Below are 25,694 nucleotides of genomic sequence, written 5' to 3' on the forward strand. Positions count from 1 at the left end.
TAAAATAGATCTATGCCTTCAGCCGGCATTGAAATCTCAACGTACAGTTATAACGGATATCCATTAATCAGCATGGATACAGAAAAGACAATGAACAAATGTATTCAGACTCACATTTCCCTCTCCTCCTCCTCAGAAGACCTCACTACTACGAAATATGTGGGTAAATATGTGGGTACCATCTATTGAGGAAAGGAGGCATTTTTGCCATTGATAACGTGAGTATTTCAATATAGCTCAGTCATGTAGGATGTTGGCCATAATTCAACAAAATATCTATTCAATGATCTATTCAATTTTGGCATTCAGAACCAAATTAACATTTGTCAAAGACTACCACAACAGTTCATCTCAAATCACATGAGGGGCAGGCGTAAGCAACTAAGAAAAAAACAATTACAATGCTCATTGCTTTAGTTCTGTGGAGTGGGAAGGTAGTGAACTCTGCAGCTGATGTGGACACCCAGGCCATGTGTCAGATGGGCTAACACTGGCCTTCAAACTGTGAGACACTGGCCTATACTGTAATAAACTGCAGTACCTTGGCTTGGATTCAATCCGTAGTGCTGAAGACCCGCGCTATTGGGCGATTGAAATTTAAAAGGCAAAGTTCCCGCGTTCAAGGAGACTGCATTCAAGGTAAACGCTGCATATGACGGCTCAACCTTTACATTTGAAATCGCGCATCGTCTCGCGTCAGATGGCGTCACTTCTCCGTGACGCTGTCCCTTTGTGCAGGCAGAATCTACGCGCTAATCTAAAACAATGGCTATAACGCATATCTTCCTCGCTATGGATTGAATCTAGCCTTTAGTGAACTTTTCGTTATGATAATCAGCTGGTACTTGCCATCTTTTTAGTACAAGTACTGACTTTTCAATTGTCATTTATCATGTCATTAATTCAATTAGTGTTATGCTGCCTTGAATAACTCATGAAATGGTTTAAATGAAAGGACCAATGTAATAAGGGTAATAATGTTTACAGTTCTACACATTTTGTACACAGGTGAGTCATACTTTCACTGTATACTTGTTTGTTTCGAATGTTCATTATGGTTGAGCTGTACATTCAGTTGTAAAACAAGTGACTTGTTGGCTTGGATATTTTCATTTTGTCCAACTGTATGAAGAGGTGCCATGATATATGAAGGAAGAAAGGATTGACTTGTTTAAAGACTTTATTGTAAAGGTTGACACACGAGTGGACTTGGTTTCTGATCAATGTCCCAGTCATATCATTTATACACAGCTATGGGAAGGGGAGGTGGAGGATACACTCTATTAATGGTTTCGCTTTTCAAATCCCATTTGGCATTGTCGTGCAAATTTACATTACCATGTTCAACTAGGAAGCAGGTTAGTTAATCAAGATAGTACAAGTCTGCTAATGACCGCAGAGTGGGTAAGCAATAAGCATAGTTAACAAATCCTCAAGAAAATTAGCTAAATAGATCAACGTTTAAGGTCTCTGGAGTTGATGATAAGCATTGTGAGTAGGAGCCGTCCCAACAACAGGCAAAGCGTTGCTAACCGAATGCTACTATATGTGCAAATTAAACAGGGAAAGACGGGACATAAATATAGGTACGAAAAAAAAAAAGGTATAATATAAATTTGCCTGTGCGCAAAACAGTTCAGGATTATTGTCACGATATAATAATAACATATTATTATACATACTTAAAGCATATATCTTCATACAACCCCCCTCGGACTGTACAATCCAATGAGCCAAACCAATAAAGCAAAACGCTTTAGGATGTATTTCACTAGTGGTACAGCACAGTATAGAAACAAACACATGACTTGATAAATAGCAGACCTAGTAGTACTAGCCTACAAACCATATGAAAGGAAATAAGTGGCTGATGGGTTTGGGGATCTATCTAACTGACAGTACTGAGGGCTATGTTGGGCAGGGCGTGTTGTTGCTTTAGATTAGATTCATCCCTTTGAGACATACCTTAAATGGTGGTAGGGCTGGAAATACATAAGGCCAAATTATTCTGCGATTCCCTAAATTAAATTAAATACAACGACTTCACTACACAGGATAGCTAGATACTTATGCTTCCAGCTCCAGTCCCAGTCCCAGTTTGTGGCCACCGGAGTTTATGCTTTTTCCATCGACCAGTGCAGACAGGACGAGTTTCATACCTGCAGAACAGGAAAAATAAATAACAACTTTGCTACAACAGCCCACTTTGGAGATGGTTGCCAACGCTTTTGCAAAGTAGTGAGAGCCAGTTCTTACCTGGCCGTAGTGTCTGGGTATAGCCAACTCCCACCAAGCTGGCATTGTTAACTTTAGCCTGGAAAATATAGCAACAAAACACACACAATTAAAGATATCTTCCGAAACTTTGGCATCTACTATCTCCCGCTTTGGGCTAGATGTGTCAATGTGTAGTTCATACATGCATAATCTATGAGCAGAATACTGTTTTACCTCAATTAGCTACGAAATCCCTAGCTTAAAAGCAAAATTCTGGAACCTGTGCTACGATATTTTCCCAGACCTGCCAACCCTGTCCAACTTTTTAGAGTAACAGATGCACGCGGCAAATAGGAGATTCAACCAAGTTTAGTCTCTATAGTAGAGGAACGCTTGTCACCTCTCAAACAGGGCCAATCACTAGTGCCAGCTCACAAGTATTGGCTTTTTAGTTAGTTCCTTAGTTCCTAATCAAAACTAAAAGCAAAATCATTTTAAAAACAAAAACAAATGATCGCATCAACACAGACTGCAAACTGGCTACACGAAGCTTAAGTAGGCTACCGCAAAGAATCTGAACGCTGTTCGCTAGAAGAGTCCGCTGTTTCAGCCTATGTAAAGGTGCCTATTATATTTCTATGCGGCGCATACACCATTTCAGATTTTCAAAATTGATAAAATCTCAAATCTAGTGCAAAGGCATTTTAGAAGCATTGCCTCTATAGCTAATGCCGGACACTCATTCATTCTTCATCACGCAGTCTTCTAATCTCCCGACTCGATTTAATGGCAAGATGTTCATATTTATTTTTTATTATACTTTTGTAATGCTTTTTGTGACATGGATCATACAGTCTATCAGGTTGCGTGATCCTCGTAATGTTACGTGGAAAGTACAACTAATGGGATGCAGAATTAAATGTATATCACACTCGCACAAATGTGACCAGTTATTTTTCGTATTTGCATTTAATTTCTTTCACTAGCAAATGTGAGTGAACTGCTGGCACTTTAGAGCCCACTGAATGTCCATCTTATGCTCGCTAACGTTAGCTTGAAATAATTAGTGTTTACTTTTCCACAACACACGGAGTCGAAAAGTGATTTGTCCATGTGTTTACGTACAGCTGGCAGTCGGCAAACTCAGCATCACAACAAACAGGAGGGGCAGACAGGGGGTAGCTACGTCGAATAATGATGTGTTAAGTCGCCATGTCCGTTGACACAAACGCCGTACATGTCTGTGTGTTGCAGCTCGAGAATCAGGATGGTAGATTTTTTCCCCCATCAGGCCCTATTAATTTCTGCATACTTTTAACTCGGATCTCGTACATGGACAGAGAATTGCGTAGTTGGTATGCAAAATGTGTGCATGTTGGCAGGTCTGTTTTCCTTACATTTTGCCTTGTGGGCCAGCCCTCTGGCAATTCTAGTTCAACCAGTAAGCTTCAGCCCCTCGCCATATGAGTGACAGCTAGCAAGATGCACATGATGCACCCACAGCAGAGAGAGAGCAATGACGTGGTGCACATATGTGATGTAGTACACCATATTCGGGGACCACTTTTGGCTTGTGAGCACTACTTTCAGAACTACTGATAAAAAACTATACAAAAGTACCGGATAATCCCTTTAAACACTGGAATACAAAGGGTTATATGATAATTATTGTCACGGAATAAAACATTTTTTTTTTTAAATGTAAACTCCAGTTACTTCCTAAAATACCCATTCAACAAAATCTCACAGAACCAGAGTCTCTGAATATTGAACACAGCTGTAAAGTCTGGCATACAAAACGTATAAACGAGACAAGCAAAAGAGCAGCACTCACAGATATGGAGGTACTGGAGTCCAGCTGGTACTTGGCAGCGATGCCAAAGCGGGTGCTGTTGCTGCCTGCTGTCCAGGCCAGGTTCACAGCAGTCTCCAACTGGTCATTCACCTTCTGGTAGATGGACCCTCCAAACTCTGTGCCATCATTACTGGGATATATGAAATAAGCAGACATACATTATGTTATCCTTGTCTGATGAACTGCTCTTTATGTTTGATAACTCAATTAAAAGATGAACTGAAACGCTCAAATCCACCTACAACTTATCAAAATCAATTGCTAAAACATTTCAGTTCACCTTTAAGCACAAAGGAGACTCCTCTTTCTAACCATGGTAGAAAAATTAACCCTTGTCACTTTAGTGCCGAGACATACAGTAAGTTCTCCGAAGTACAATCGATATGAAGCTTACACATTGGTGTGCAGCTGGAAATCTCCTGTCTTATAGCCAACAGCGAAGTTGCTCTGGGTCATTTTGGACTTGGCCGTGTCGAAGGTCATCTGATAGCCAGCCAGCCATCCCTCGTATCCGGCCACCGCTGCCCCGTGGATGGCCGGGCCGGCAAAGTCAAAGTCAAAGTCCACACCCAGGTTGACGTATTCACGCTTATAGGCAGTCTTCACCTTCCCACTCTTCTTGCTATTAGAGGGGGAAAAAGTATAGAGGGGAAAAAAGAGGATTAATAAACATCTGATATCTCAGTTGTTCTTGTTCAGTCTTCCCTTTATTTTCAATAAAGAAAGTTTGGTGGATTATGCAGCGCCGAACATGCACAATAAATGTTATCGATTCCAGGGTCTCAAAAGACTGGTGACAAACATTCAGTTATGCTTTAAACTAAAAAAGGCACAAACCTTACCCAGAATTTGGTGAGAATTGGGTGTCGAAAGTAAGTTTCAGTCCTTTGGTGATCTATGGAAGAAGAAAAAACTAAGCACAACCAAATAGAAAGCTCACAAATCACTTCAGTTAGACTGGTTTCTCCTCTCTACCTGGTCTTCAACAGTGATCTCAGTTCCCAGAGTATTGTCTGTGGTCCACTTCTCTGTAAAAGTCAGGCCGTATTCACCCCATTTGTACTTGGTCTCCAAGTTCCCGTTGACTTTGCTGGTGTCAGTATTGGAGGAGCCTGAGGTTTTGAATTCCTAAAGGACAAGTACGACAGGGTTAGTTAGGAGTTGTAGGCTATCCTATCCTTTTTTATACAAGAGCATAATGCACAGTAATTCCCTGGCAGGATTGAATAGCCAAACTCACCACTCCACTTGAAGACTTGGTCTTGACATCAAGTTTCACCAATCCAAAACCTTATGAAGAACAAATCATAACATTCAGACCACCACATGTTCCTTTGTACGGTAAGGTTCCTTTGCATTTCAATATTTGACAAATGGACCACTACATGGAGAATACTGATCCATACAGTCCAACTGTGACATGGCTTGAACAAATTGAATGTCTGGTTGTCATCATGTTTCCTTCCTGTGAAATGCCCTGTCAGTGTGAAATATGTTCTGTGGATTGATGTAAACATTCCCTTTTAGGCTACTGGCAAGTCCTTCAAATTGTTTTCAGATATACCTTGTGTAGGGGTAACAAAACACAACCATGTTTTTCCACATCTCTAAAGGACTCCCATATATGAAAGGGACGGTTGTGTAAAAATATTTTACTGCAAAAGTGGTTTAATTGATAGATATTGTGACACACCCACTTAACTCAAACAGTGCCTTGCTGGAGGGGGAAGGGAGGGGTAACCCATAAGCTCATGTAACCCAGTATTGCAAGCGCTGATATTGCGAAAATGTGGAATACGTGTAGTCAAGTGTCTGCCTTTTATACAATTTGGGATATCTTAAAGCATTTTGGAAATATATACCTGTAAACACAGATATAATTGCCAGAAATATCAACTGTGAATATTTATAATGAATGTTAACTTCACTTGTTGGTAGCTGTTCAAAATAACTTTCAAAGTCAGATTTGTTCTCATTCAGTGCTGTATGGTCCAGCCTGACCCCCAAATTAAAAATAAAATACAAGTTGTGTTCGAATACCCATACTACATCTAAAAAAACATTATTTAACCTTTATTTATCTAGGCAAGTCAGTTAAGAACAAATTCTTATTTACAATGATGGCCTAGGAACAGTGGGTTAACTGCCTTGTTCAGAGGCAGAACAACATATTTTTACATTGGCAGCTCGGGGATTCGATCTAGCAACCTTTCAGTTACTGCCCCCACGCTCTAACCACTAGGCTACCTGCCGCCCCATACATAATTAAAATGAGTATACACACACACATTACATACTGTACTATTAGTTTATTTTAGTATACTGTAAATGACTGGTATGCTTTCAGTTGAGCGTATTAGCGCTTCGCCTGTCTACTGGAAGTTGATGATGTTGCTGTGCAACCTCTTGCTAGCATAAATTACTAGCTAGACATTTTACGACTTCGGGTGCGTTCTTAAATTCAGAGCGTTACGCTCTCGGAGCGCACACTGGACGCTCTGGTCGAGGAGTAGGGTTGATTCGAGCGTTCTGACCTTACAACGGCAGTCAAGTACCCAAGCTAACTGGCTAACGTTGGCTAGCTACTTCCAGTCAAATGAGAACACCTCACTGACCATTTTACTCACCCTAGCAGAGCTGGTTAGGCTGTATTCATGTTATCCAGAGTGTTGGTGACTAACTGTGCTGCTGGCAACTCTTTAATTACTTTTTTTGTCGACGTTTACTGACACCGGCCATATTCAAACGGGTGTTGAGCGTTCATAAATTAAATACGTTTTTCTGTGCTCTGAGTCTGGTACACTCAGTCGAGAGTACTCTGAAATCGTAGTAGATAGCCAGAGCAAATTTACGAAAGCACCCAAATGTCCATTGAGAACTCGACTATAGCACTTAGCTAAGCGAAGAATGACGGGAATAATCAAGTCAATAAACGCTGGGTTTTTAGATAGCATATCGTTAATATACTGGCAAGTTTGATGTATTATTAGCCAACTAACGTTAGGTAACTAGCTAACATTATGGTAATGTTACTGCTGTAATGATATGCTATGTGGTTCATAAGGACAGCGTAGCTAACAAATTGTCCGCCAACATAACATAAGGTAACTTATTTGAAAAGTCATTACATTGCTCAACATTAGTTAAAGCAATGAATTTGTATCCGCTCTCGTTGGACTTCGGCTGCATATTTTCTGCCACTTTCTTCAAATCTGAAAACGATGCGAAGCCACGCTAATTTTCTGAAGAATTCCATTACGGGCCCTAAAAGCACTGAAATAGTGTTCACTGCTTGTATACTTCGTATTTTGGCGGAAGTAGTACGACATCCGGGAAATTTTGGCATTCTAACTATATCCATACTATGACCTAAATTAACGTCACAAATAGTACCATTAGTATGAGTATTCAAATACAGCAACACATTTCTTTAGGTTGTGGCTATTGTAATCTGCTCAAAGGAAAACACACGCTACACTCAGAAAGTGTTTTCCATTAGTGCCGGCTGTCAGCTAATAACCCGATTACAGACTAGTGATGGGTCGTTCGCGAACTAGCCAGGTCTTGTAGGTGAACGTTGGGAGCCGGCTCGCATATCGAGACGATTTATTTATAAATCTATTTATAAAAATAAAAAATTGATATGAATAATCAAAAGATTTAAATGAATAGAAGTAACTAATTCAAAAAACAAAGAAATAAAATATAGGCCTAAATGCTCAACACACACACACATTCGTTCTGACTGTCTGCTCAGACTAACAGCCTCACTTGTTGTTCCTGTCAGACACGCAGTGTCAACCAATGAGCCAAAGATGCGTGAGGGAAGGCCAAGCCAACTCACAGTCACACACTTAGCAGCCGTGGGGAGAGAGGAAGGACAGCTGTGAAAACAACAGCTAGAAAATGAGTCGGAAGCACAGTAGCATTTGGATGCATGTTAATAATGTAGACAATGTTAGAGCACAGTGTAGAATTTACCAAATCAAAAATCTCATAAAGCCGGTTCGATGCACAACCTACACGGCATAAGCGAACTGTGCACCCAACTGTAAAGCTAGCTGCAGCGGAGCTTTGAGAAACTAGCGGGAATGCTAGTGATAGTGGTGGAGTCAGCATCTCCACCACTCAGTCAAGTAGGCCTACTCCGCAACCCACAGCAAAGCAGTCTTCTATGGACCAGTTTATGCCAAAGTCTATAGCAAAACAAGGTCAAATTGATATTGCATTGGCTAAAATGATTACCACCGATTTCCAGCCATTTTCAATCGTGGAGGACAGAGGTTTTAGAAATCATAGCAATAGTCTAAATCCAATGTAGACAATTCCAAGCAGGAAAACCCTTTCAAATCACTTATTCCACAACTGTACGAGAGCACACAGGCTTCAGTGCGGGAAAGAGTCCAAAAAGCTACTGCACTGACTGCTGGACATCAAGGGTAACCACTTCTTACATGTCGGTTACATGTCACTTTATTGAAGATTTTTCAATGTCTAGCAGTCTTCTGGACTGCTTTGAGTTCAGCGACAGACACACCTCAGAGAACTTGGCAGAGGAACTGTTGAGTGTCCAGAGAATGGCAAATAGATGGAAAAGTGGTCTGTTGTGTTCGTGATAATGCAGCTAACATAACCAAAGCCATGAAAATGTTAAAATGGAACCATCATCCATGTCTTGCCCACACAATCAACCTCATTGTAAGAGATGCTCTGAAGGTGATGAAGCCCCATGTGGACAATGTGAAAGCAGCTGTGGAATACTTCCACAGGAGCACAGTAGGTGCTGAAAAACTAAAGTCTACATAAAGCCAGATGGGGATGCCTGAGCTGAGGCCTAAACAAGACTGCACTACAAGTTGGAATTCAACATTTATATGTTGAAGCGGTTTCTTGAGTCAAAGGATGCCATCCTCTCTACCCTGGCCATTGTCAATGCACCTGTTGAGGCTCTGACCCAAGAGGAATGGGAGGTGGTGTGCAGAGTCCTGGAACCCTTTGAGCAGGTCACTGTGGAGATCAGTGGAGAGGGGTACAGTAATCAGTTAATACTACATCATTATTTAATCCAGTATTATATATGTATATGAGCATGTAGTATCAGTAGACAAAACATGAACTAATAAGTTACTGTTCTCTCTTTTCAGCTATGTGACAGCCTCAAAAATGATACTCCTGTGTAAGGTTCTGCAGCGAATCACAGCCAGTCGCCAGAGAGAAGCAAATGTAACCACAGGACATGTGACAGAGTTGATGGACACCACAGAATGGAATATAATCACGTGCTATCAGACTCCGCTGCAGTTGACCCCAGGTTTAAGAGGTTAGCCTTCAGTGATGCCAGAGCGATTGATGAGGAGCTTCAAAAAATTATATCAGCAGCAGGGAGGGGCAGCCCCAGCAGTCAGCTGGCTCAGGCACCAGGTCAACAGGAAGAAGAGGGATCCGATGGGGTAGGAGCACCAGCAGTAGTGCCACAAACATCTGCTGTTTGGATAATGTTTGACGAGAGAGCAACTGGGATGCCATAATGGAGGTCCGATCCTATTAGCAGATCCTCTGAGCTGGTGGAAGAACAAGGCCTCTCTCTACCCACGGCTTACTAAAGTCATGACAGGGAGACTCTGCATAGTGGCCACATCCGTTCCCTCAGAGGATCTTCTCGAAAACGGGACAAATAATTAGAGAGAAGAAACCGCATCAGCCCCTCGAAAGTGAGGCAGCTTGCATTTCTGAATGCTAATCCCTCAAATGCAAAATATGGTCAACATTGCTGTGTGCTGCTGGTTATAACATGGCAATAAAGGAGAGAAAAGAGGGACCAGTTTAATGATTTAAGTGGGATGCTGCAGTTTTGCACATAGTTATTAATTTTCTTTGATATGGTGCAATATTCTATTATGCTGTTCAGATTGTATTCATTTTGAATGGTTAGATTCATATGCACTTTGTTAATATACATTAAAAAGTTATACTTTGGGCCTCCCGGGTGGCGCAGTGGTCTAGGGCACTGCATCGCAGTGCTAACTGCGCCACCAGAGTCTCTGGGTTCGCGCCCAGGCTCTGTCGCAGCCGGCCGCGACCGGGAGGTCCGTGGGGCGACGCACAATTGGGCTAGCGTCGTCCGGGTTAGGGTGGGTTTGGCCGGTAGGGATATCCTTGTCTCATCGCGCTCCAGCGACTCCTGTGGCGGGCCGGGCGCAGTGCGTGCTAACCAAGGGGGCCAGGTGCACGGTGTTTCCTCCGACACATTGGTGCGGCTGGCTTCCGGGTTGGAGGCGCGCTGTGTTAAAGAAGCAGTGCGGCTTGGTTGGGTTGTGCTTCGGAGGACGCATGGCTTTCGACCTTCGTCTCTCCCGAGCCCGTACGGGAGTTGTAGCGATGAGACAAGATAGTAATTACTAGCGATTGGATACCACGAAAATTGGGGAGAAAAGGGGATAAAATTAAAAAAATTAAATAAAAATAAAATAAAAAAAGTTATACTTTAAATGCAAATGTTTAATAGCATTCTTTTTCATAACAAACCAATGCATTTTTAAATACATTGCAGTTATGGTAGAGTATGAATTCATTGAATAATTTAATTTGAATTGTTTTAACACCAATCATAGTCAAACTATAGCAAACTGTTTGACTTGAAAAAATACAAAACATATTTTTTTAAAGAGCCGTTTGGGAGACAAAAGAGCCGGCTCTTTTCGTTCGGCCCATCACTACTAACTTGTTATGCTAACTAGCTAGCAAGAGGTTGCATAGCAACAGATTCAACTTCCGGTTGACCGGCGAAGAGCTAGTATGCTCATTTGAAAGGATACTGTTCGTTTACAGAATACTAAAATTAACTAATAGTATATACACTCATTAAATATGTAGTATACATTATATCAGTATGGGTATTCGAACACAGCTCATGTCTCGATTGGCTCAAAAAAATCATTCTTTAACTTTATCTACACTGATTGAAGCGGATTTAAGAGGAGGCATCAATAAGGGATCACAGCTTTCACCTGGCCAGTCGGTAACGGAGAAAGCAGGTGTTCCTAACGTTTTACATTTTCTCTTTCAATATATAAGACCACATCATCCTCAAAAGTCTTGTGAATTAACTATTTAATTTGCCTGAGCCGAGTATGGAAGTTAATTTATAATAACCTCTACAGGTCAAAAAATATTTTCACCTCAATAATTGTTGTATCGTATCTGTTAACTACCTCATTTTCCAATTTATTTAATCTAGTAAATAAAACTTCAATTAATGATTTGTGAGCGGTTGGGTTCTTGAGGTTCCAGAGCTTGACGACGGTCCAGAATGAGTATATAGCAAAATTGACTGATTATATTGTTGATTGTGTTAACACTATAACAGTTAATGATAACTACCAATAGAGTTAATTCAAGGGTTTCTCTATAGCAGTAAAATGGCGCCGGAACAAATGGCAGCAGTTTTACAGGCGTCGAACCAATTCTGCTATGTGTTTTTTTCTCGCATTATTTGTAACTTATTTTGTACATAATGTTTTTGCCACCATATCTTACGGCAAAAAAAAGAGCTTCTGGATATCAGAACAGCGATCACTCAACTCGGATTAGACAAATATTTTTCTTCAACAAGCAGGAAGCACAGGATGTACTGTGAACATCCGACAAGGCCGACATCCCCGTTATTGGCAGGAGATAGAGACGCAGGAACAGAGGACACAGAGCAGGGTGCCTCGTAAGGATCCAGAGAAGGCGAGTGGGAAAGCTACCGTCAACATTACTCGCCAACGTACAATCATTGGACAATAACTTAGACGAGGCACAATCACGAATATCCTACCAACGGGACATCAAACTGTAATATCTTATGTTTCACAGAATCGTGGCTGAATGATGACATGGACATTCAGCTAGCGGGATATACGCTGCACCGGCTAGATAGGACAGCACACTCTGGTAAGACGAGGGGGGGGGGGGGGGGGGGGGGGGTCTGTGCATATTTGTAAACAACAGCTGGTGCACGTAATCTAAGGAAGTCTCTGAATTTTGCCTGAAGTGTAGTTTCTTATAAGCTGTAGACCACACTATTTGCCAAGAGAGTTTATCTATACTTCTCGTGGCTGTTTATTTACCACCACAGATCGGACACTGGCACTAAGACCGCACTCAGTCAGCTGTATAAGGAAATAAGTAAACAGGTAACCGCTCACCCAGAGGCAGCGCTCCTAGTGGCCGGGGACTTTAATGCAGGGAAACTTAAAATCAGTTTTACCTCATTTCTATCAACATGTTAAATGCGCAACCAGAGGGAAATAAATTATACATGAACTGTACTCCACACAGAAACGCGTACAAAGCTCTCCCTCGCCCTCCATTTGGTAAATCCGACCACAACTCTATCCTCCGGATTCCTGCTTACAAGCAAAAATTAATGCAGGAAGCACCAGTGACTCGGTCTATAAAAAAAGTGGTCAGATGAAGCAGATGCTAAAATACAGAACTGCTTTGCTAGCACATACTGGAATATGTTCCGTGATTCTTCCGATTGCATTGAGGAGTACACCACATCAGTCACTGGCTTTATCAATAAGTGCATCGAGGACATCGTCCCCACAGTGACTGTACGTACAAAAAGGGTAGAACTGTCGCTTTCAAGGTGCAGGACTAACCCGGAAGCTTATAAAAAAAATCCTGCTATGCCCTCAGACGAACCATCAAACAGGCAAAGCGCCAATACAGGGCTAAGATTGAACCGTACTACACCGGCTCCGACGCTTGTCTTATTTGGAAGGGCTTGCAAACTATTAGACTACAAGGGGAAGCACAGCCACGAGCTGCCCAGTGACACGAACCTACCAGACGAGCTAAATCACTTCTATGCTTGCTTCGAGGCAACCAACACTGAGGCATGCATGAGAGCATCAGCTGTTCCGGCCGACTGTGTGATCAAGCTCTCCGCAGCCGATGTGAGTAAATAGGTCAACATTCACACGGCTGCGTGCGGGGACAAACAGATTACCAGGATGTGTGCTCCGTGCATGTGCTGTCCAACTGGCAGGTGTCTTCACTGACATTTTCAACATGTCCCTGATTGAGTCTGTAATACCAACATGTTTCAAGCAGACCACAATAGTCCCTGTACCCAAGAACACAAAGGCAACCTGCCTAAATGACTACAGAGCCGTAGCACTCACATCCGTAGCCATGAAGTGCTTTGAAACGCTGGTAATGGCTCACAACACCATTATCCCAGAAACCCTAAACCCACTTCAATTTACATACCGCCCAAACAGATAATGTAATTTCTATTGCACTCCACACTGCCCTTTCCCACCTGGACAAATGGAACACCTACGTGAGAACGCTAGTCATTGACTACAGCTCAGCGTTCAACACCATAGTGCCCTCAAAGCTCATCACTAAGATAAGGATCCTGGGACAAAACACCTCCCTCTGCAACTGGATCATGGACTTCCCGACGGGCCGCACCTAGGTGGTGAGGATGGGTAGCAACACATCTGCCACGCTGATGCTCAACACTGGAGCCCCTCAGGGGTGCGTGATTAGTCCCCTCCTGTACACCCACGACTGGGTGGCCAGGTATGACTCCACACTATCATTAAGTTTGCAGACGACACAACAGTGGTAGGCCTGATCACCGACAATGACGAGACAGCCTATAGGGAGGAGGTCTGAGACCTGGCCGGGTGCTGCCAGAATAACAACCAATCCCTCAACATGACCAAGACTAACACGGAACTGAAATCGGCTGCGCGCATGCGCCATCGTGCATAAATGTATTTTGTCCCGCCACACAAACGCGATAACACGCAGGTTAAAATATCAAAATAAACTGAACCAATTACATTACATTTGGTGACAGGTAAAGCATTAAACATTTATGGCAATTTAGCTAGCTTGCTGTTGCTAGGTAAATTGTCCTGGGATATAAACATTGAGTTGTTATCTTACCTGAAATGCACAAGGACCTCTACTCCGACATTTAATCCACACATAAAACGGTCAACCCCGGGCCCTTGGGTACCTGCTTCTATAAACCAATGAGGAGCAGGGAGAGGCAGGACTTGCAGCACGATCTGCGTCACAAATAGAACTGACTTCTATTTTAGCCGTTGGCAACGCAGACGATCGTTGGTGCGCGCGAGCAGTGTGGGTGCAATAATTTAATATAGATTTCTAATTTTATTTTGTGTAGTCAGCCTGTAAGGAGATGATCGTAGACTACAGGAAAAGGAGGACCAAGCACGCCCCCATTCTCATCGACGGGGCTGTAGTTGAGCAGGTTGAGAGCTTCAAGTTCCTTGGTGTCCACATCACCAATAAACTTGAACGGTCCAAACACACCAAGACAGTCATGAAAAGGGCACGACAAAGCCTCAGGAAACAAAAAAGATTTGGCATGGGTACTCAGATCCTCAAAAGGTTCTACAGCTGCAACATCGAGAGCATCCTGACTGGTTGCATCACTGCCTGGTACGGCAACTGCCCGGGCTCCGACCGCAAGGCACTACAGAGGGTAGTGCGTACGGCCCAGTACATCACTGGGGCTAAGCTGCCGGCCATCCAGGAACTCGACACCAGGCGGTGTCAGAGGAAGGCCCTAAAAATTGTCAAAGACCCCACCCACCCCAGTCATAGACTGTTCTCTCTACTACCGCATAGCAAGCGGTATCGGAGTGCCAAGTCTAGGACCAAAAGGCTTCTCAATAGCGTTTACCCTCCAAGCCATAAGACTCCTGAACAGGTAATCAATTGGCTACCCGGACTATTTGCATTGTGTGTGTGTGTGTGTGTCCCCAATCCCTCTTTACACTGCTGCTACTCTGTTTACCATATATGCATAGTCACTTTAACTATACATTCATGTACATACTACCTCGACTAGCCGGTGCTCCCGCACATTGCCTACCCGGACTATCTGCATTGTGTCCCGCCACCCTCTCTTTTACACTACCATCTGTTTATCATATATGCATACTCACTTTAACCATACCTACTTGTAAACTCGTTCCTTTTTCAGGACCCTGTCTTTCAAAGATAATTTGTAAAATAATTTCACAGGTCTTCATTGTAAAGGGTTTAAAAATGGTTTCCCATGCTTGTTCAATGAACCATAAAACAATTAATGAACATGCACCTGTGGAACGGTCGTTAAGACAGTAACAGCTTACAAACGGCAGGAGATTAAGGTCACCGTTATGAAAACTTAGGACACTAAAGAGGCCTTTCTACTGACTCTGAAAAACACCAAAAAGAAAGATGCCCAGGGTCCCTGTTCATCTGCGTAAACGTGCCTTAGGCATGCTGCAAGGAGGAATGAGGACTGCAGATGTGGCCAGGGCAATACATTGCAATGTCCGTACTGTGAGACACCTAAGACAGCGTTACAGGGAGACAGGATGGACAGCTGATCGTCCTCGCAGTGGCAGACCACGTGTAACAACACCTGCACAGGATCCGTACACCCGAACATCACACCTGCGGGACAGGTACAGGATGGCAACAACAGCTGCCCGAGTTACACCAGGAACGCACAATCCCTCCATCAGTGCTCAGACTATCCGCAATAGGCTGAGAGAGGCTGGACTGAGGGCTTGTAGGCCTGTTGTCTGGTGAGGACCTGCCTTACATCACCAGCAACAACGCTGCCTATGGGCACAAACCCACCGTCGCTGGACCAGACAGGACTGGCAAAAAGTGCTCTTCACTGACGAGTCACGGTTGTCTCACCAGGAGTGATGATAGGATTCGTGTTTATTGTCGAAGGAATGAGCGTTACACTGAGGCCTGTAATCTGGAGCGGGATCGATTTGGAGGTGGAGAGTCCGTCATGGTCTTGGGCGGTGTGTCACAGCATCATCGGACTGAGCTGTTGTCATTGCAGGCAATGTCAACGCTGTGCGTTACAGGGAAGACATCCACCTCACTCATGTGGTACCCTTCCTGCAGGCTCATCCTGACATGACCCTCCAGCATGACAATGACACCATCCATACTGCTCATTCTGTGCGTGATTTCCTGCAAGACAGGAATGTCAGTGTTCTTCCTTGGCCAGCGAAGAGCCGGGATCTCAATCCCATTGAGCACGTCTGGGACGTGTTGGATCAGAGGGTGAGGGCTAGGACCATTCACCCCAGAAATGTCCGGGAACTTGCAGGTGCCTTGGTGGAAGAGTGGGGTAACATCTCACAGCAAGAACTGGCAAATCTGGTGCAGTCCATGAGGAGGAGATGCACTGCCGTACTTAATGCAGCTGGTGGCCACACCAGATACTGACTGTTACTTTTGATTTTGACCCCCCCTTTGTTCAGGGACACATTATTCCATTTCTGTTAGTCACATGTCTGTGGAACTTGCTCAGTTGTCTCAGTTGTTGAATCTTATGTTCATACAACTATTTACACATGTTAAGTTTGCTGAAAATAAAATGCAGTTGACAGTGAGGATGTTTTTTTGGTGAGTTTACTTACTACCTCAATTAGCCCGACAAATCGGTGCCTGTATATATAGCCACGCTACTCTTTTTACTGTTGCTTTTTTATTTCATTATTTATCTATTGTTCACCTAATACCTATTTTTTACTTAAAAATTGCACTGTTGGTTAGGGCCTGTAAGTAAGCATTTCACTGTAAGGTCTACACCAGTTGGTTGTATTCGGCGCACGTGACAAATAAACTTTTACTTTATATCCAACCCTTGAAGATGCCCCTCAGGATACATAAATGTATCAAATAAAATCTGATTAATTGCTGGAATAATTCATCAGTAAATTATCTAGAATATTAATTAGCCAAAAGTCACAACAGCTTGGAGGGCACTAGGCTGAGCTGTAGTCAATGAACAGCATTCTGAAATAGATATTCCTCTTGTCAAGATGGGATAGGACAGTGTGCAGTGCCATGTCGATTGCGTCATCAATGAATCTGTTGGGGCAGTATGCAAAATGTAGAGGGACTAGGGTGTCGGCTGTTCAGTTATGTTCACTTTCTTAGGTACAGGAACACTGTTAGACAGCTTTTGAAGCAAGTGAGACAGACTTGGATAGGGAGAGATTGAATATGTCCGTAAACACTCCAGCCAGCTGGTTTGCACATGCTCTGAGGACACGGCTTTGGATGCCATCTAGGCCGAAAGCCTTGAGGGTTAACACGCTTAAATGTCTTACTCACGTCGGCCACGGAGAACGAGAGCTTACAGTCCTCGTGAGCAGTGGTGGCCCTGCGTCGGTAGCTCAGTGTTTTCCTCGAAGCGGGCAAAGGTGTTTAGCTAGTCCGGGAGAAAGGCGTCGTTGTCCGCAACGTGGCTGGCTTTCCCTTTATAATCCGTGATTGTCTAAAGTCCCTGCCACATACTTCTTGTGTCTGGCCCATTGAATTGGTTTTTGGTTTGGATAAATTCTAAATCATCATAGAGGAAACAACATCTTCTATGCACTTCCTGATGAACCCAGTCAGAGTCTATACTTCAATACTTGTCTAAGAGGCAACCCGGAACACCTCCCAGTCCGCATGATCAAAACAATCTTCGAGCATAGATTCCGATTGGTCAGACCAACATTAAAACCGTCCTTAACACAGGTACTTCCTGTTTAAGTTTTTGCATATAGGATGGGAGGACAGTTCTGGGAGATTCATGATGGTATTGACATTGGAGAGGTGCAATTCCTATGACATGTGAAAGCCCACTAAGTTGATGGCATTTCGTGACAATGAGTGTCAGGATGTGTTGGTTCATTTTAGTGAACACCTGCCTTAGTCACTTAGGATAGGAGAAAATTGTCTTAGACAGTAGACACACATTACTGCTGTATACAAAATAAACACTGTACATTACACACAACATAAATCGCACATTACCCTTATCATACACTTCTCATATAGCCACACACATAATACTTTGCACATTCCCTTATTCTGTCAGTATTGTACTAAGCAAGCTCAATTTTACCTATTGCTGTTTAGGTATTTGATGGACATGGGAATGAGGGAGTGCTTATACCTGTTCAGCTTACATGTAGGGACCCTATAGTGTCTGCCTGATACTCAGAGTGAAGTACATGGGAGGGATCTGAAATAATTTTCTGCGCTGGTCTGGTAACGGTCAGTTCAGAAATAGTCTGCAGGGAAGGATGTTGCCTCACGCCTATTACATTCATGGCAGTTTGTATCAGGCGGGATTTCAGTTGGACTGATAAATTGGCAAACCAGACTGACGCCATATATCAGGATACTCTATGACTGCATGGTAGAACAGAAGCATTCTTTTCTGGTCAACTCCAAAAACCCTGAGTCACCGTAGGAAATAGAGGCGCTGTTGTACTCTGCAGCAGACACTACTTGGACCTTCCAGCTCAGGACATTGTCCATGTGTACACCCAGGTACTTGTACAAACTAACCTGTGCTATGTTGGCATTGTAGACAACCACAGGCACGTGGTCACAGACAAGATTTGGGGTCAAACACCATCTCCTCTGTTTTCTTTACATTGAGGATGAGGTGGTGCCCATCACACCACTTGAAAAACCTTTGAAACTAAGACCTGTAAACATGGTTGTAGCTTGTCATGTCTGGTTGCATCCAGGGTGGGAAATTAACTTTGTCCAACAGTTACGGTGACCAGTAGATAAAAAAAATACAAATCTACCAGCCACTCTGTGCCATTGTTACAGCTCACTGCCATTGTTACAGCTAAAAACACAAATAACGAATGAGCATGCTTTGTAAAATGTTTCTAAAGCAAGAAATGCATTACTAGTAAGATGTAATGTGGTATATTGCTCAATTCAATTTCATGTTTGTGACCTGAGTCTTTTAACTGTGTAAACAAAACATTAGGAACACCTTCCTAATATTGAGTTGCACCCCTTTTTCCTTCAGAACAGTCTCAATTCGTCAGGGCATGGACTCTACAAGGTGTCGAAAGCATTCCACAGGAATGCTGGCCAACGTTCCTTAAAAATTAAAAAAATAATAATAATCAGCACTGAGCAAATTTCAGGTCTGCTGAGCGCAAACTTGAAAGTTGTGAAAATTCAGGGCAACTTCCAGCTCATGTTTACTGTGAACACTGAGGCTGTACCCGCTTTAAGTTACTATTTCAGATAGTGGTCAAGTAGGCTTCTGTGGCTATTTGATTATAACATAGGCCTACCAGAGTGGCAATGGAGAACGGAGAAAATGCATCACATAAAATGTTAACATGAAACTAGCTGTTCTATCATTCAGTCTACAGTAGCAGACAATGTGTGGTGTTAAAGTAGGCCTACTTTCCATGACATGCAGGGCTTGATATTAACCTGTTTATCCACTTGTCCTTCAGACAAAGAGGTGACTGAAAATGTTGTTTTGATGCAAGAAACCACTTTACAAAATAAAATGCATTATTATTATTCCCATACCATTATTACAGAGAATCAGACAAATTATGCTACCCTCTGACTATTGGCTACTTAGCTTATTCAAGCAAGTCTCAAAATACAAAACTGCCCCCTGCTTGTCATGCCAAGCAGTCTTGCTTTTTTCTCTAACTAGACTAGAGGTCGACCAATTATGATTTTTCAACGCGATACCGATTATTGGAGGACCAAAAAAGCCGATACCGATTAAATCGGCCAATTTTTATTTTATTTATTTGTAATAATGACAATTACAACAATACTGAATGAACACTTATTTTAACTTAATATAATACATCAATAAAATCAATTTAGCCTCAAGTGAATAATGAAACATGTTCAATTTGGTTTAAATAATACAAAAACAGTGTTGGAGAAGAAAGTAAAAGTGTAATATGTGCTATGTAAGAAAGCTAACGTTTCAGTTCCTTGCTCAGAACATATGAAAGCTGGTGGTTCCTTTTAACATGAGTCTTCAATATTCCCAGGTAAGAAGTTTTAGGTTGTAGTTATTATAGGAATTATAGGACTATTTCCCTCTATACCATTTGTATTTCATTAACCTTTGACTATTGGATGTTCTTATAGGCACTTCAGTATTGCAAGTGTAACAGTATAGCTTCCGTCCCTCTCCTCGCTCCTCCCTGGGCTCGAACCAGCAACACAATGACAACAGCCACCATCGAAGCAGCGTTACCCATGCAGAGCAAGGGGAACAACTACTAGAAGGCACAGAGCGAGTGACGTTTGAAACGCTATTAGCGCGCGCTAACTAGCTAGCCATTTCACTTTGGTTACACCAGCCTCATCTCCGGAGTTGATAGGCTTGAAGTCATAAACAGCGCAATGCTTGATGCACAACGAAGAGCTGCTGGCAAAACGCACGAAAGTGCTGTTTGAATGAATGTTTACGCACCTGCTTCTGCCTACCACCGCTCAATCAGATACTTAGATACTTTTATGCTTGTATGCTCAGTCAGATTATATGCAACGCAGGACACGCTAGATAATATCTAGTAATATCATCAACCATGTGTAGTTAACTAGTGGTTATGATTGATTGTTTTTTATAAGATAAGTTTAATGCTAGCTGGCAACTTACCTTGGCTTACTGCATTCGCGTAACAGGCAGTCTCCTTGTGGAGTGCAACGAGAGAGTGGCAGGTCGTTATTGCGTTGGACTAGTTAACTGTAAGGTTGCAAGATTGGATCCCCAGAGCTGACAAGGTGAAAATCTGTCGTTCTGCCCCTGAACAAGGCAGTTAACCCACCGTTCCTAGGCCGTCATTGAAAATAAGAATGTGTTCTTAACTGACTTGCCTAGTTAAATAAAGGTTTATAAAAAAAAATAAAAAAATAAAAAAATAAAAAAAAATCTATGTAAAAAACATAATAATAATACAAAATTAATAAAAAATAAATATCGGCAAATCGGCGCCCCAAAATACCGATTTCCGATTATGAAAACTTGAAATCGGCCATTCCGATTAATCGGTCGACCTCTATTCTAGACAGTGTGAGTGTATATTGGATACCTAACATAGTTTAAGTATACAAAAAGAGTCTTCAGTATTGTTTATAAATTTAAAAAACCTCACTTAAAAATACGTAGATACTGTATACGGGTGATTTTTATTTACTAGGCAAGTCAGTTAAGAACAAATTCTTATTTTCAATGACAGCCTAGGAACAGTGCCCCTGAACTGCCTTGTTCAGGGGCAGAACGACAGTTTTTTACCTTGTCAGCTCAGGGATTCGACCTTGCAACCTTTCAGTTACTAGTTCAATGCTCTAACCACAAGGCTACCTGCCACCCTGATTAACCCATCATTTAAATGGTATTGTGGCAGTCATATTGGATTTAAAGTAACATTTAAGGGGGGGCCCACTAACGTAATTGCAAGAGTAAGGGGTGAACAAATGAAATACAATTTGATTAAAAAATACTAAAAAAAACTGTGTCTGACCCCACTTGCCTTAGAGCAGATTACAAAAACTACAACATGAAAAAAATACATGTGTAACTGTATGCATTTTTGTCAGGCAGTACCTTACAGCACTGAATGAGAACAACTTTGGAAAGTTCTCTATTGAACAGCTTCCAAAAAGTGAAGTTCATCATAAATATTCCTAGTTGATATTTCTGCTTATTGCATCTGTGGGTTTATATTTCCAAAATGCTTTAAGATATCCTAAGGCTGTTTGTATGTTTACTGTATAAAGGGCAGATAATTTACTGTTTGTATCCCCCCTACACTGTTTGTGTTAAGGGGGTGTCACAATATCTATAAATTTAACCACTTTTGTAGTAAAATATTTTTACACAACCATCCATTTCATATATGGGAGACCTTAGAGAAATGCTTTGTTATACCTCGGGTAGGTATATCAAAAACGAAAGCCCTTTGAGGAACGGCCACTAGCCTATTAGGGCATAAGAGAGGCCAAAGCAAAGTGACACTTCATGTTCAAGCTGTCACAAGAGGTCCCTGTTACATATATGTTTGTCACTCTCGTCATTTCTACAGGGGTAAACCAACCAGTTGAGACATTTACCATATCCTTTGTTGAAGATGTCCTTTGCAGATTTGCCAAGGTCACCATATGATGGAGGCACTGCCATTACACCTGTGACAAGAAAAATGGAAGATGAGAAATCTAGCCATTGAAGTACTACTGACTGAGTTCAGCATGTAGCCTACAGAGTGAAATAGTAGTAGCGCCTTTTTGTAGGCACCAAATCCGCCATGGTTCTTTGGACAAAGCCTATGGGGAAATGAATGCCATTTTTGTAGGTTTTTTGAATAAACACCGAAAATAAGGTCTGTGGTAAACAGACTTAGGAGACCTTATGTTTTGTTCTATGAGATAGCTGATGAAAATTAACATCACTTTGTACATTTTAAAGCATTTATGTAACAAAAAAGCACAAAGCCTTCATAATTCATAAAAGTCATGTTAACTGACTGATAGTAGCCTATCTATTAGAAAAAAAAACAAAAGCTCCAGTCTGTTAAGCACAGACCTTGCCTGGAAACCTTGACGTTGAATTGCATTGAATTCTATGTCTGGCAGAAATTAGCATTTGAATCAGGAAAGTTTCCTCTCATGACCTCTACATACTAAAATGTTGAATAAAATTATATTTTAAAGTACTTTACCGGTTGTCTGTGCAGTTGGTCCTTTTGGGGGTAATAATGTGGGTCGATATATCCACAGGAAAGTATAATTACATCAACTTTTCAAAGCGCTGGTAGTGCTTTATAATTTGAATCACCTGAAGCATGTGCAGAACCATGTAAAACACGTGCAAGAGCTTGGCAAGTATGCATGTATTGTATTGTTGTGTGCATGCTTCAGGTGATAGAAATCTGAACACACTACCAGCGCTTTGAAAAGTTGATGTAATCATACTTTCCTGTAATCATACTTTCCTGTGGATATATTGGCTCACATTCCTACCACCAAAATGCACAGACAACCGGTAAAGTACATAAAAATGTAATTTTATTCAACATTCTGGCTTGTAGAGGTAAATTCTGCCCAACATAGAATTCAATGTCGGGTTTCCAGGCAACAGCAGGCATTATTTCGGCATTTATCCCAAAACCCTATTCTTTCCCCATAGGGATTGCTGAACCAACCAGATAACTAATTTCCGGGTTTTAGGACTACAAGCTGGCGAGCTCTATTGCAGCAAGTGTATGACAAAGATGGTATTGCCACAACATGCATGTTGTTGTTTGCTTGTCATCACTGATTGACTAGTGCCAGTATAATCCACCACCCAGTAACTGATTAGATAGGACATTTATGATCATCTCAGCATAGCACCTTGCAAACATTTGAAGGGATATTGCCAGGCCTACAACCACAACCTCCAGACGAGCTTCAATGCCATACAACTCTCCTTCCGTGGCCTCCCATCTGCTCTTAAATGCAAGTCAAACTAAGTGCATGCTCTTCAACCGATCACTGCCCGCACCTGCCCGCCCGTCCAGCATCACTACTCTGGACGGCTCTGACTTAAGTATTTGTAGTCGTCAACATATTCTAGGTGTCTGGTTAGACTGTAAACTCTCATTAAGCATCTCCAATCCAAAATGAAATCGGCTTCCTATTTCGCAACATAGCATCCTTCACTCATGCTGCCAAACATACCCTCGTAAAACTGACCATCCTACCGATCCTCGACTTTGGAGATGTCATCTATAAAATAGCCTCCAACACTCTACTCAACAAATTGGATGCAGTCTATCACAGTGCCATCCGTTTTGTCACCAAAGCCCCATATATTACCCACCACTGCGACCTGTACGCTCTCGTTGGCTGGCCTTCGCGTCATACTCGTCGCCAAACACACTGGCTCCAGGTCATCTACAAGTTTCTGCTAGGTAAAGCCCCGCCTTATCTCAGCTCACTGGTCACCATAGCAGCAACCACCCGTAGCACGCGCTCCAGCAGCTATATCTCACTGGTAACCCCCAAAGCCAATTCCTCCTTTGGCCGCCTCTCCTTCCAGTTCTCTGCTGCCAATGACTGGAACGAACTGCAAATATCACTGAAGCTGGAGACTCTTACCTCCCCCACTAGCTTTAAGCACCAGCTGTCAGAGCAGCTCACAGATCACTGCACCTGTACATAGCTCATCTGTAATTAGCCCATTCAATCTACCTCATCCTCATACTGTATTTATTTATTTATCTTGCTCCCGAGTATCTCTACTTGCACATTCATCTTCTGTACATCCTACCATTCCAGTGTTTAATTGCTATATTGTAATTACTTCGCCACCATGGCCTATTTATTGCCGATACCTCTCTTATCCTACCTTTCTACTGTATTTTTGATTGTATGTTTGTTTATTTTATGTGTAACGTGTTGTTGTATGTGTTGAACTGCTTTGCTTTATCTTGGCCAGGTCGCAGTTGCAAATGAGAACTTGTTCTCAACTAGCCTACCTGGTTAAATAAAGGTGAAATTTTAACATTTTAAAATCTACACAGGTGAAGCTTTGAAGAACATGGTTATCTACAAGCAGCAGCCGTCTTGACATCGATATTAGCACTCCTACGCCTCTGCATTGTCTTACCTAGATCATTCCAATGACTGACAGTGGCGACTTGTTCAATGAAAGTCAAGCTAGCTAACTAGCTAGTAGGGTTAGCAAATAGCCAGCTAACAAACCATCACATCACAGACAGGGATAAAAACGTTGAATAAAAAAATGCACATTTACAATGTCGTCAACGACCATGACTTGCCTTTATCCTTGACAAGGGACCAAACTTTAGCTAGCTGGCTACACGTTTCTCTTCGCTGGATTCTGGCTGGCCATGTCCCCGTCTTGACTTTAGCTAATGGCTCTTTGGCTAGCTAACGTTAGCCCACAAAGACACCTAACGTTAGCTACTGTAGCTAGAAAAAAAGGCTGACATTTAGGCCTAACGTTACTTAGCTACATTTTGCAGGAATATTATAACTTCACCTCAGTTGCTTGGAGCTTTGCGTTGGTGTAGATAGTTGGTTTGACTTGTTTTCAAGCTGTTTCTGACACCGCGTCGCGATACAGTCCTGTCCAGCTGGAGGGCGATGAAGGAGAAACCCATAGAGATAGATAGAGGTCTCTAGAAGAGGCAGCGAGACATCCCACACCTTCAATTTCTGTTTCAATGGAAGTCAATGAACTAAGTAGACCAGACCCAGCTGTTATCGTATTGGTATCTTTGGGAGAGCCAAGTAGACAGGAACTGGCCATTTTTTTCAGTGAACTGTCTTAATTCATCCACCATCTTTGACTCTAGTGCCCACAAACCCATTTTAGCATGGGCAGCACCATTGAGGACTTTCACCATTTTGAAGTAGTCAACTTGGTGGAACTTCATATAGGTTACGGAAGGTTCACATAATTACTTCCATGTCAACAGGAGGGATCAGCCAATGAATTATACTTGTGAGCAATCATTCCATAACTGCAGGTGGCAGCAAATCACATACCTTGACTTTTAAACCCTTTCAGTTTGTTTGCCAACTCATAGAAGTTGTAGAAGAAAATGGGACTACTTCAAAATGGAGATGGGCTCAATGATGCTGCCAAAGACAGTACAGTATGAGGATAGGCTAAAACTGCTTCTCCAATAGAAACCCTGCTCACACTTGGCTAGCTAAGTTCATACGTAGAAACACGGCATCGAGTCTTACGACGCAGAACTGTGCCTATGCAGGC

General features: G+C 42.3%; 1 protein-coding gene across 1 annotated transcript; it reads right to left on the bottom strand.

Moving 5' to 3' along the window:
* Window positions 1–1,162: 1,162 nt before the first annotated feature.
* On the bottom strand, window positions 1,163–25,067 carry LOC120046736 (voltage-dependent anion-selective channel protein 2-like). Its single transcript, XM_038992205.1, has 9 exons — window positions 24,957–25,067; window positions 22,025–22,096; window positions 5,313–5,362; window positions 5,048–5,200; window positions 4,915–4,967; window positions 4,467–4,694; window positions 4,052–4,202; window positions 2,257–2,314; window positions 1,163–2,159 (listed from the first exon to the last, which is right to left on the bottom strand). Exons 2-9 carry the CDS (start codon window positions 22,089–22,091, stop codon window positions 2,068–2,070), a joined length of 852 nt encoding a protein of 283 aa, XP_038848133.1. The 5' UTR covers window positions 22,092–22,096; window positions 24,957–25,067; the 3' UTR covers window positions 1,163–2,067.
* Between the last annotated feature and the right edge of the window lie 627 nt (window positions 25,068–25,694).

Source organism: Salvelinus namaycush, chromosome 4 (genome assembly GCF_016432855.1).
Source record: "Salvelinus namaycush isolate Seneca chromosome 4, SaNama_1.0, whole genome shotgun sequence".
In the NCBI taxonomy this organism is placed as follows: domain Eukaryota; kingdom Metazoa; phylum Chordata; class Actinopteri; order Salmoniformes; family Salmonidae; genus Salvelinus; species Salvelinus namaycush.

Excerpts from the sequence above, each read along its gene's own strand:
- LOC120046736 (XM_038992205.1), bottom strand. The coding sequence starts at position 22,091 with ATGGCAGTGCCTCCATCATATGGTGACCTTGGCAAATCTGCAAAGGAC. Across the intron at positions 5,201-5,312 it reads CCAAGTCTTCAAGTGGAGTG|GAATTCAAAACCTCAGGCTC; the intron begins GTGAGTTTGGCT and ends CTTGTCCTTTAG. Across the intron at positions 4,695-4,914 it reads CAATTCTCACCAAATTCTGG|CAAGAAGAGTGGGAAGGTGA; the intron begins GTAAGGTTTGTG and ends CCCCTCTAATAG.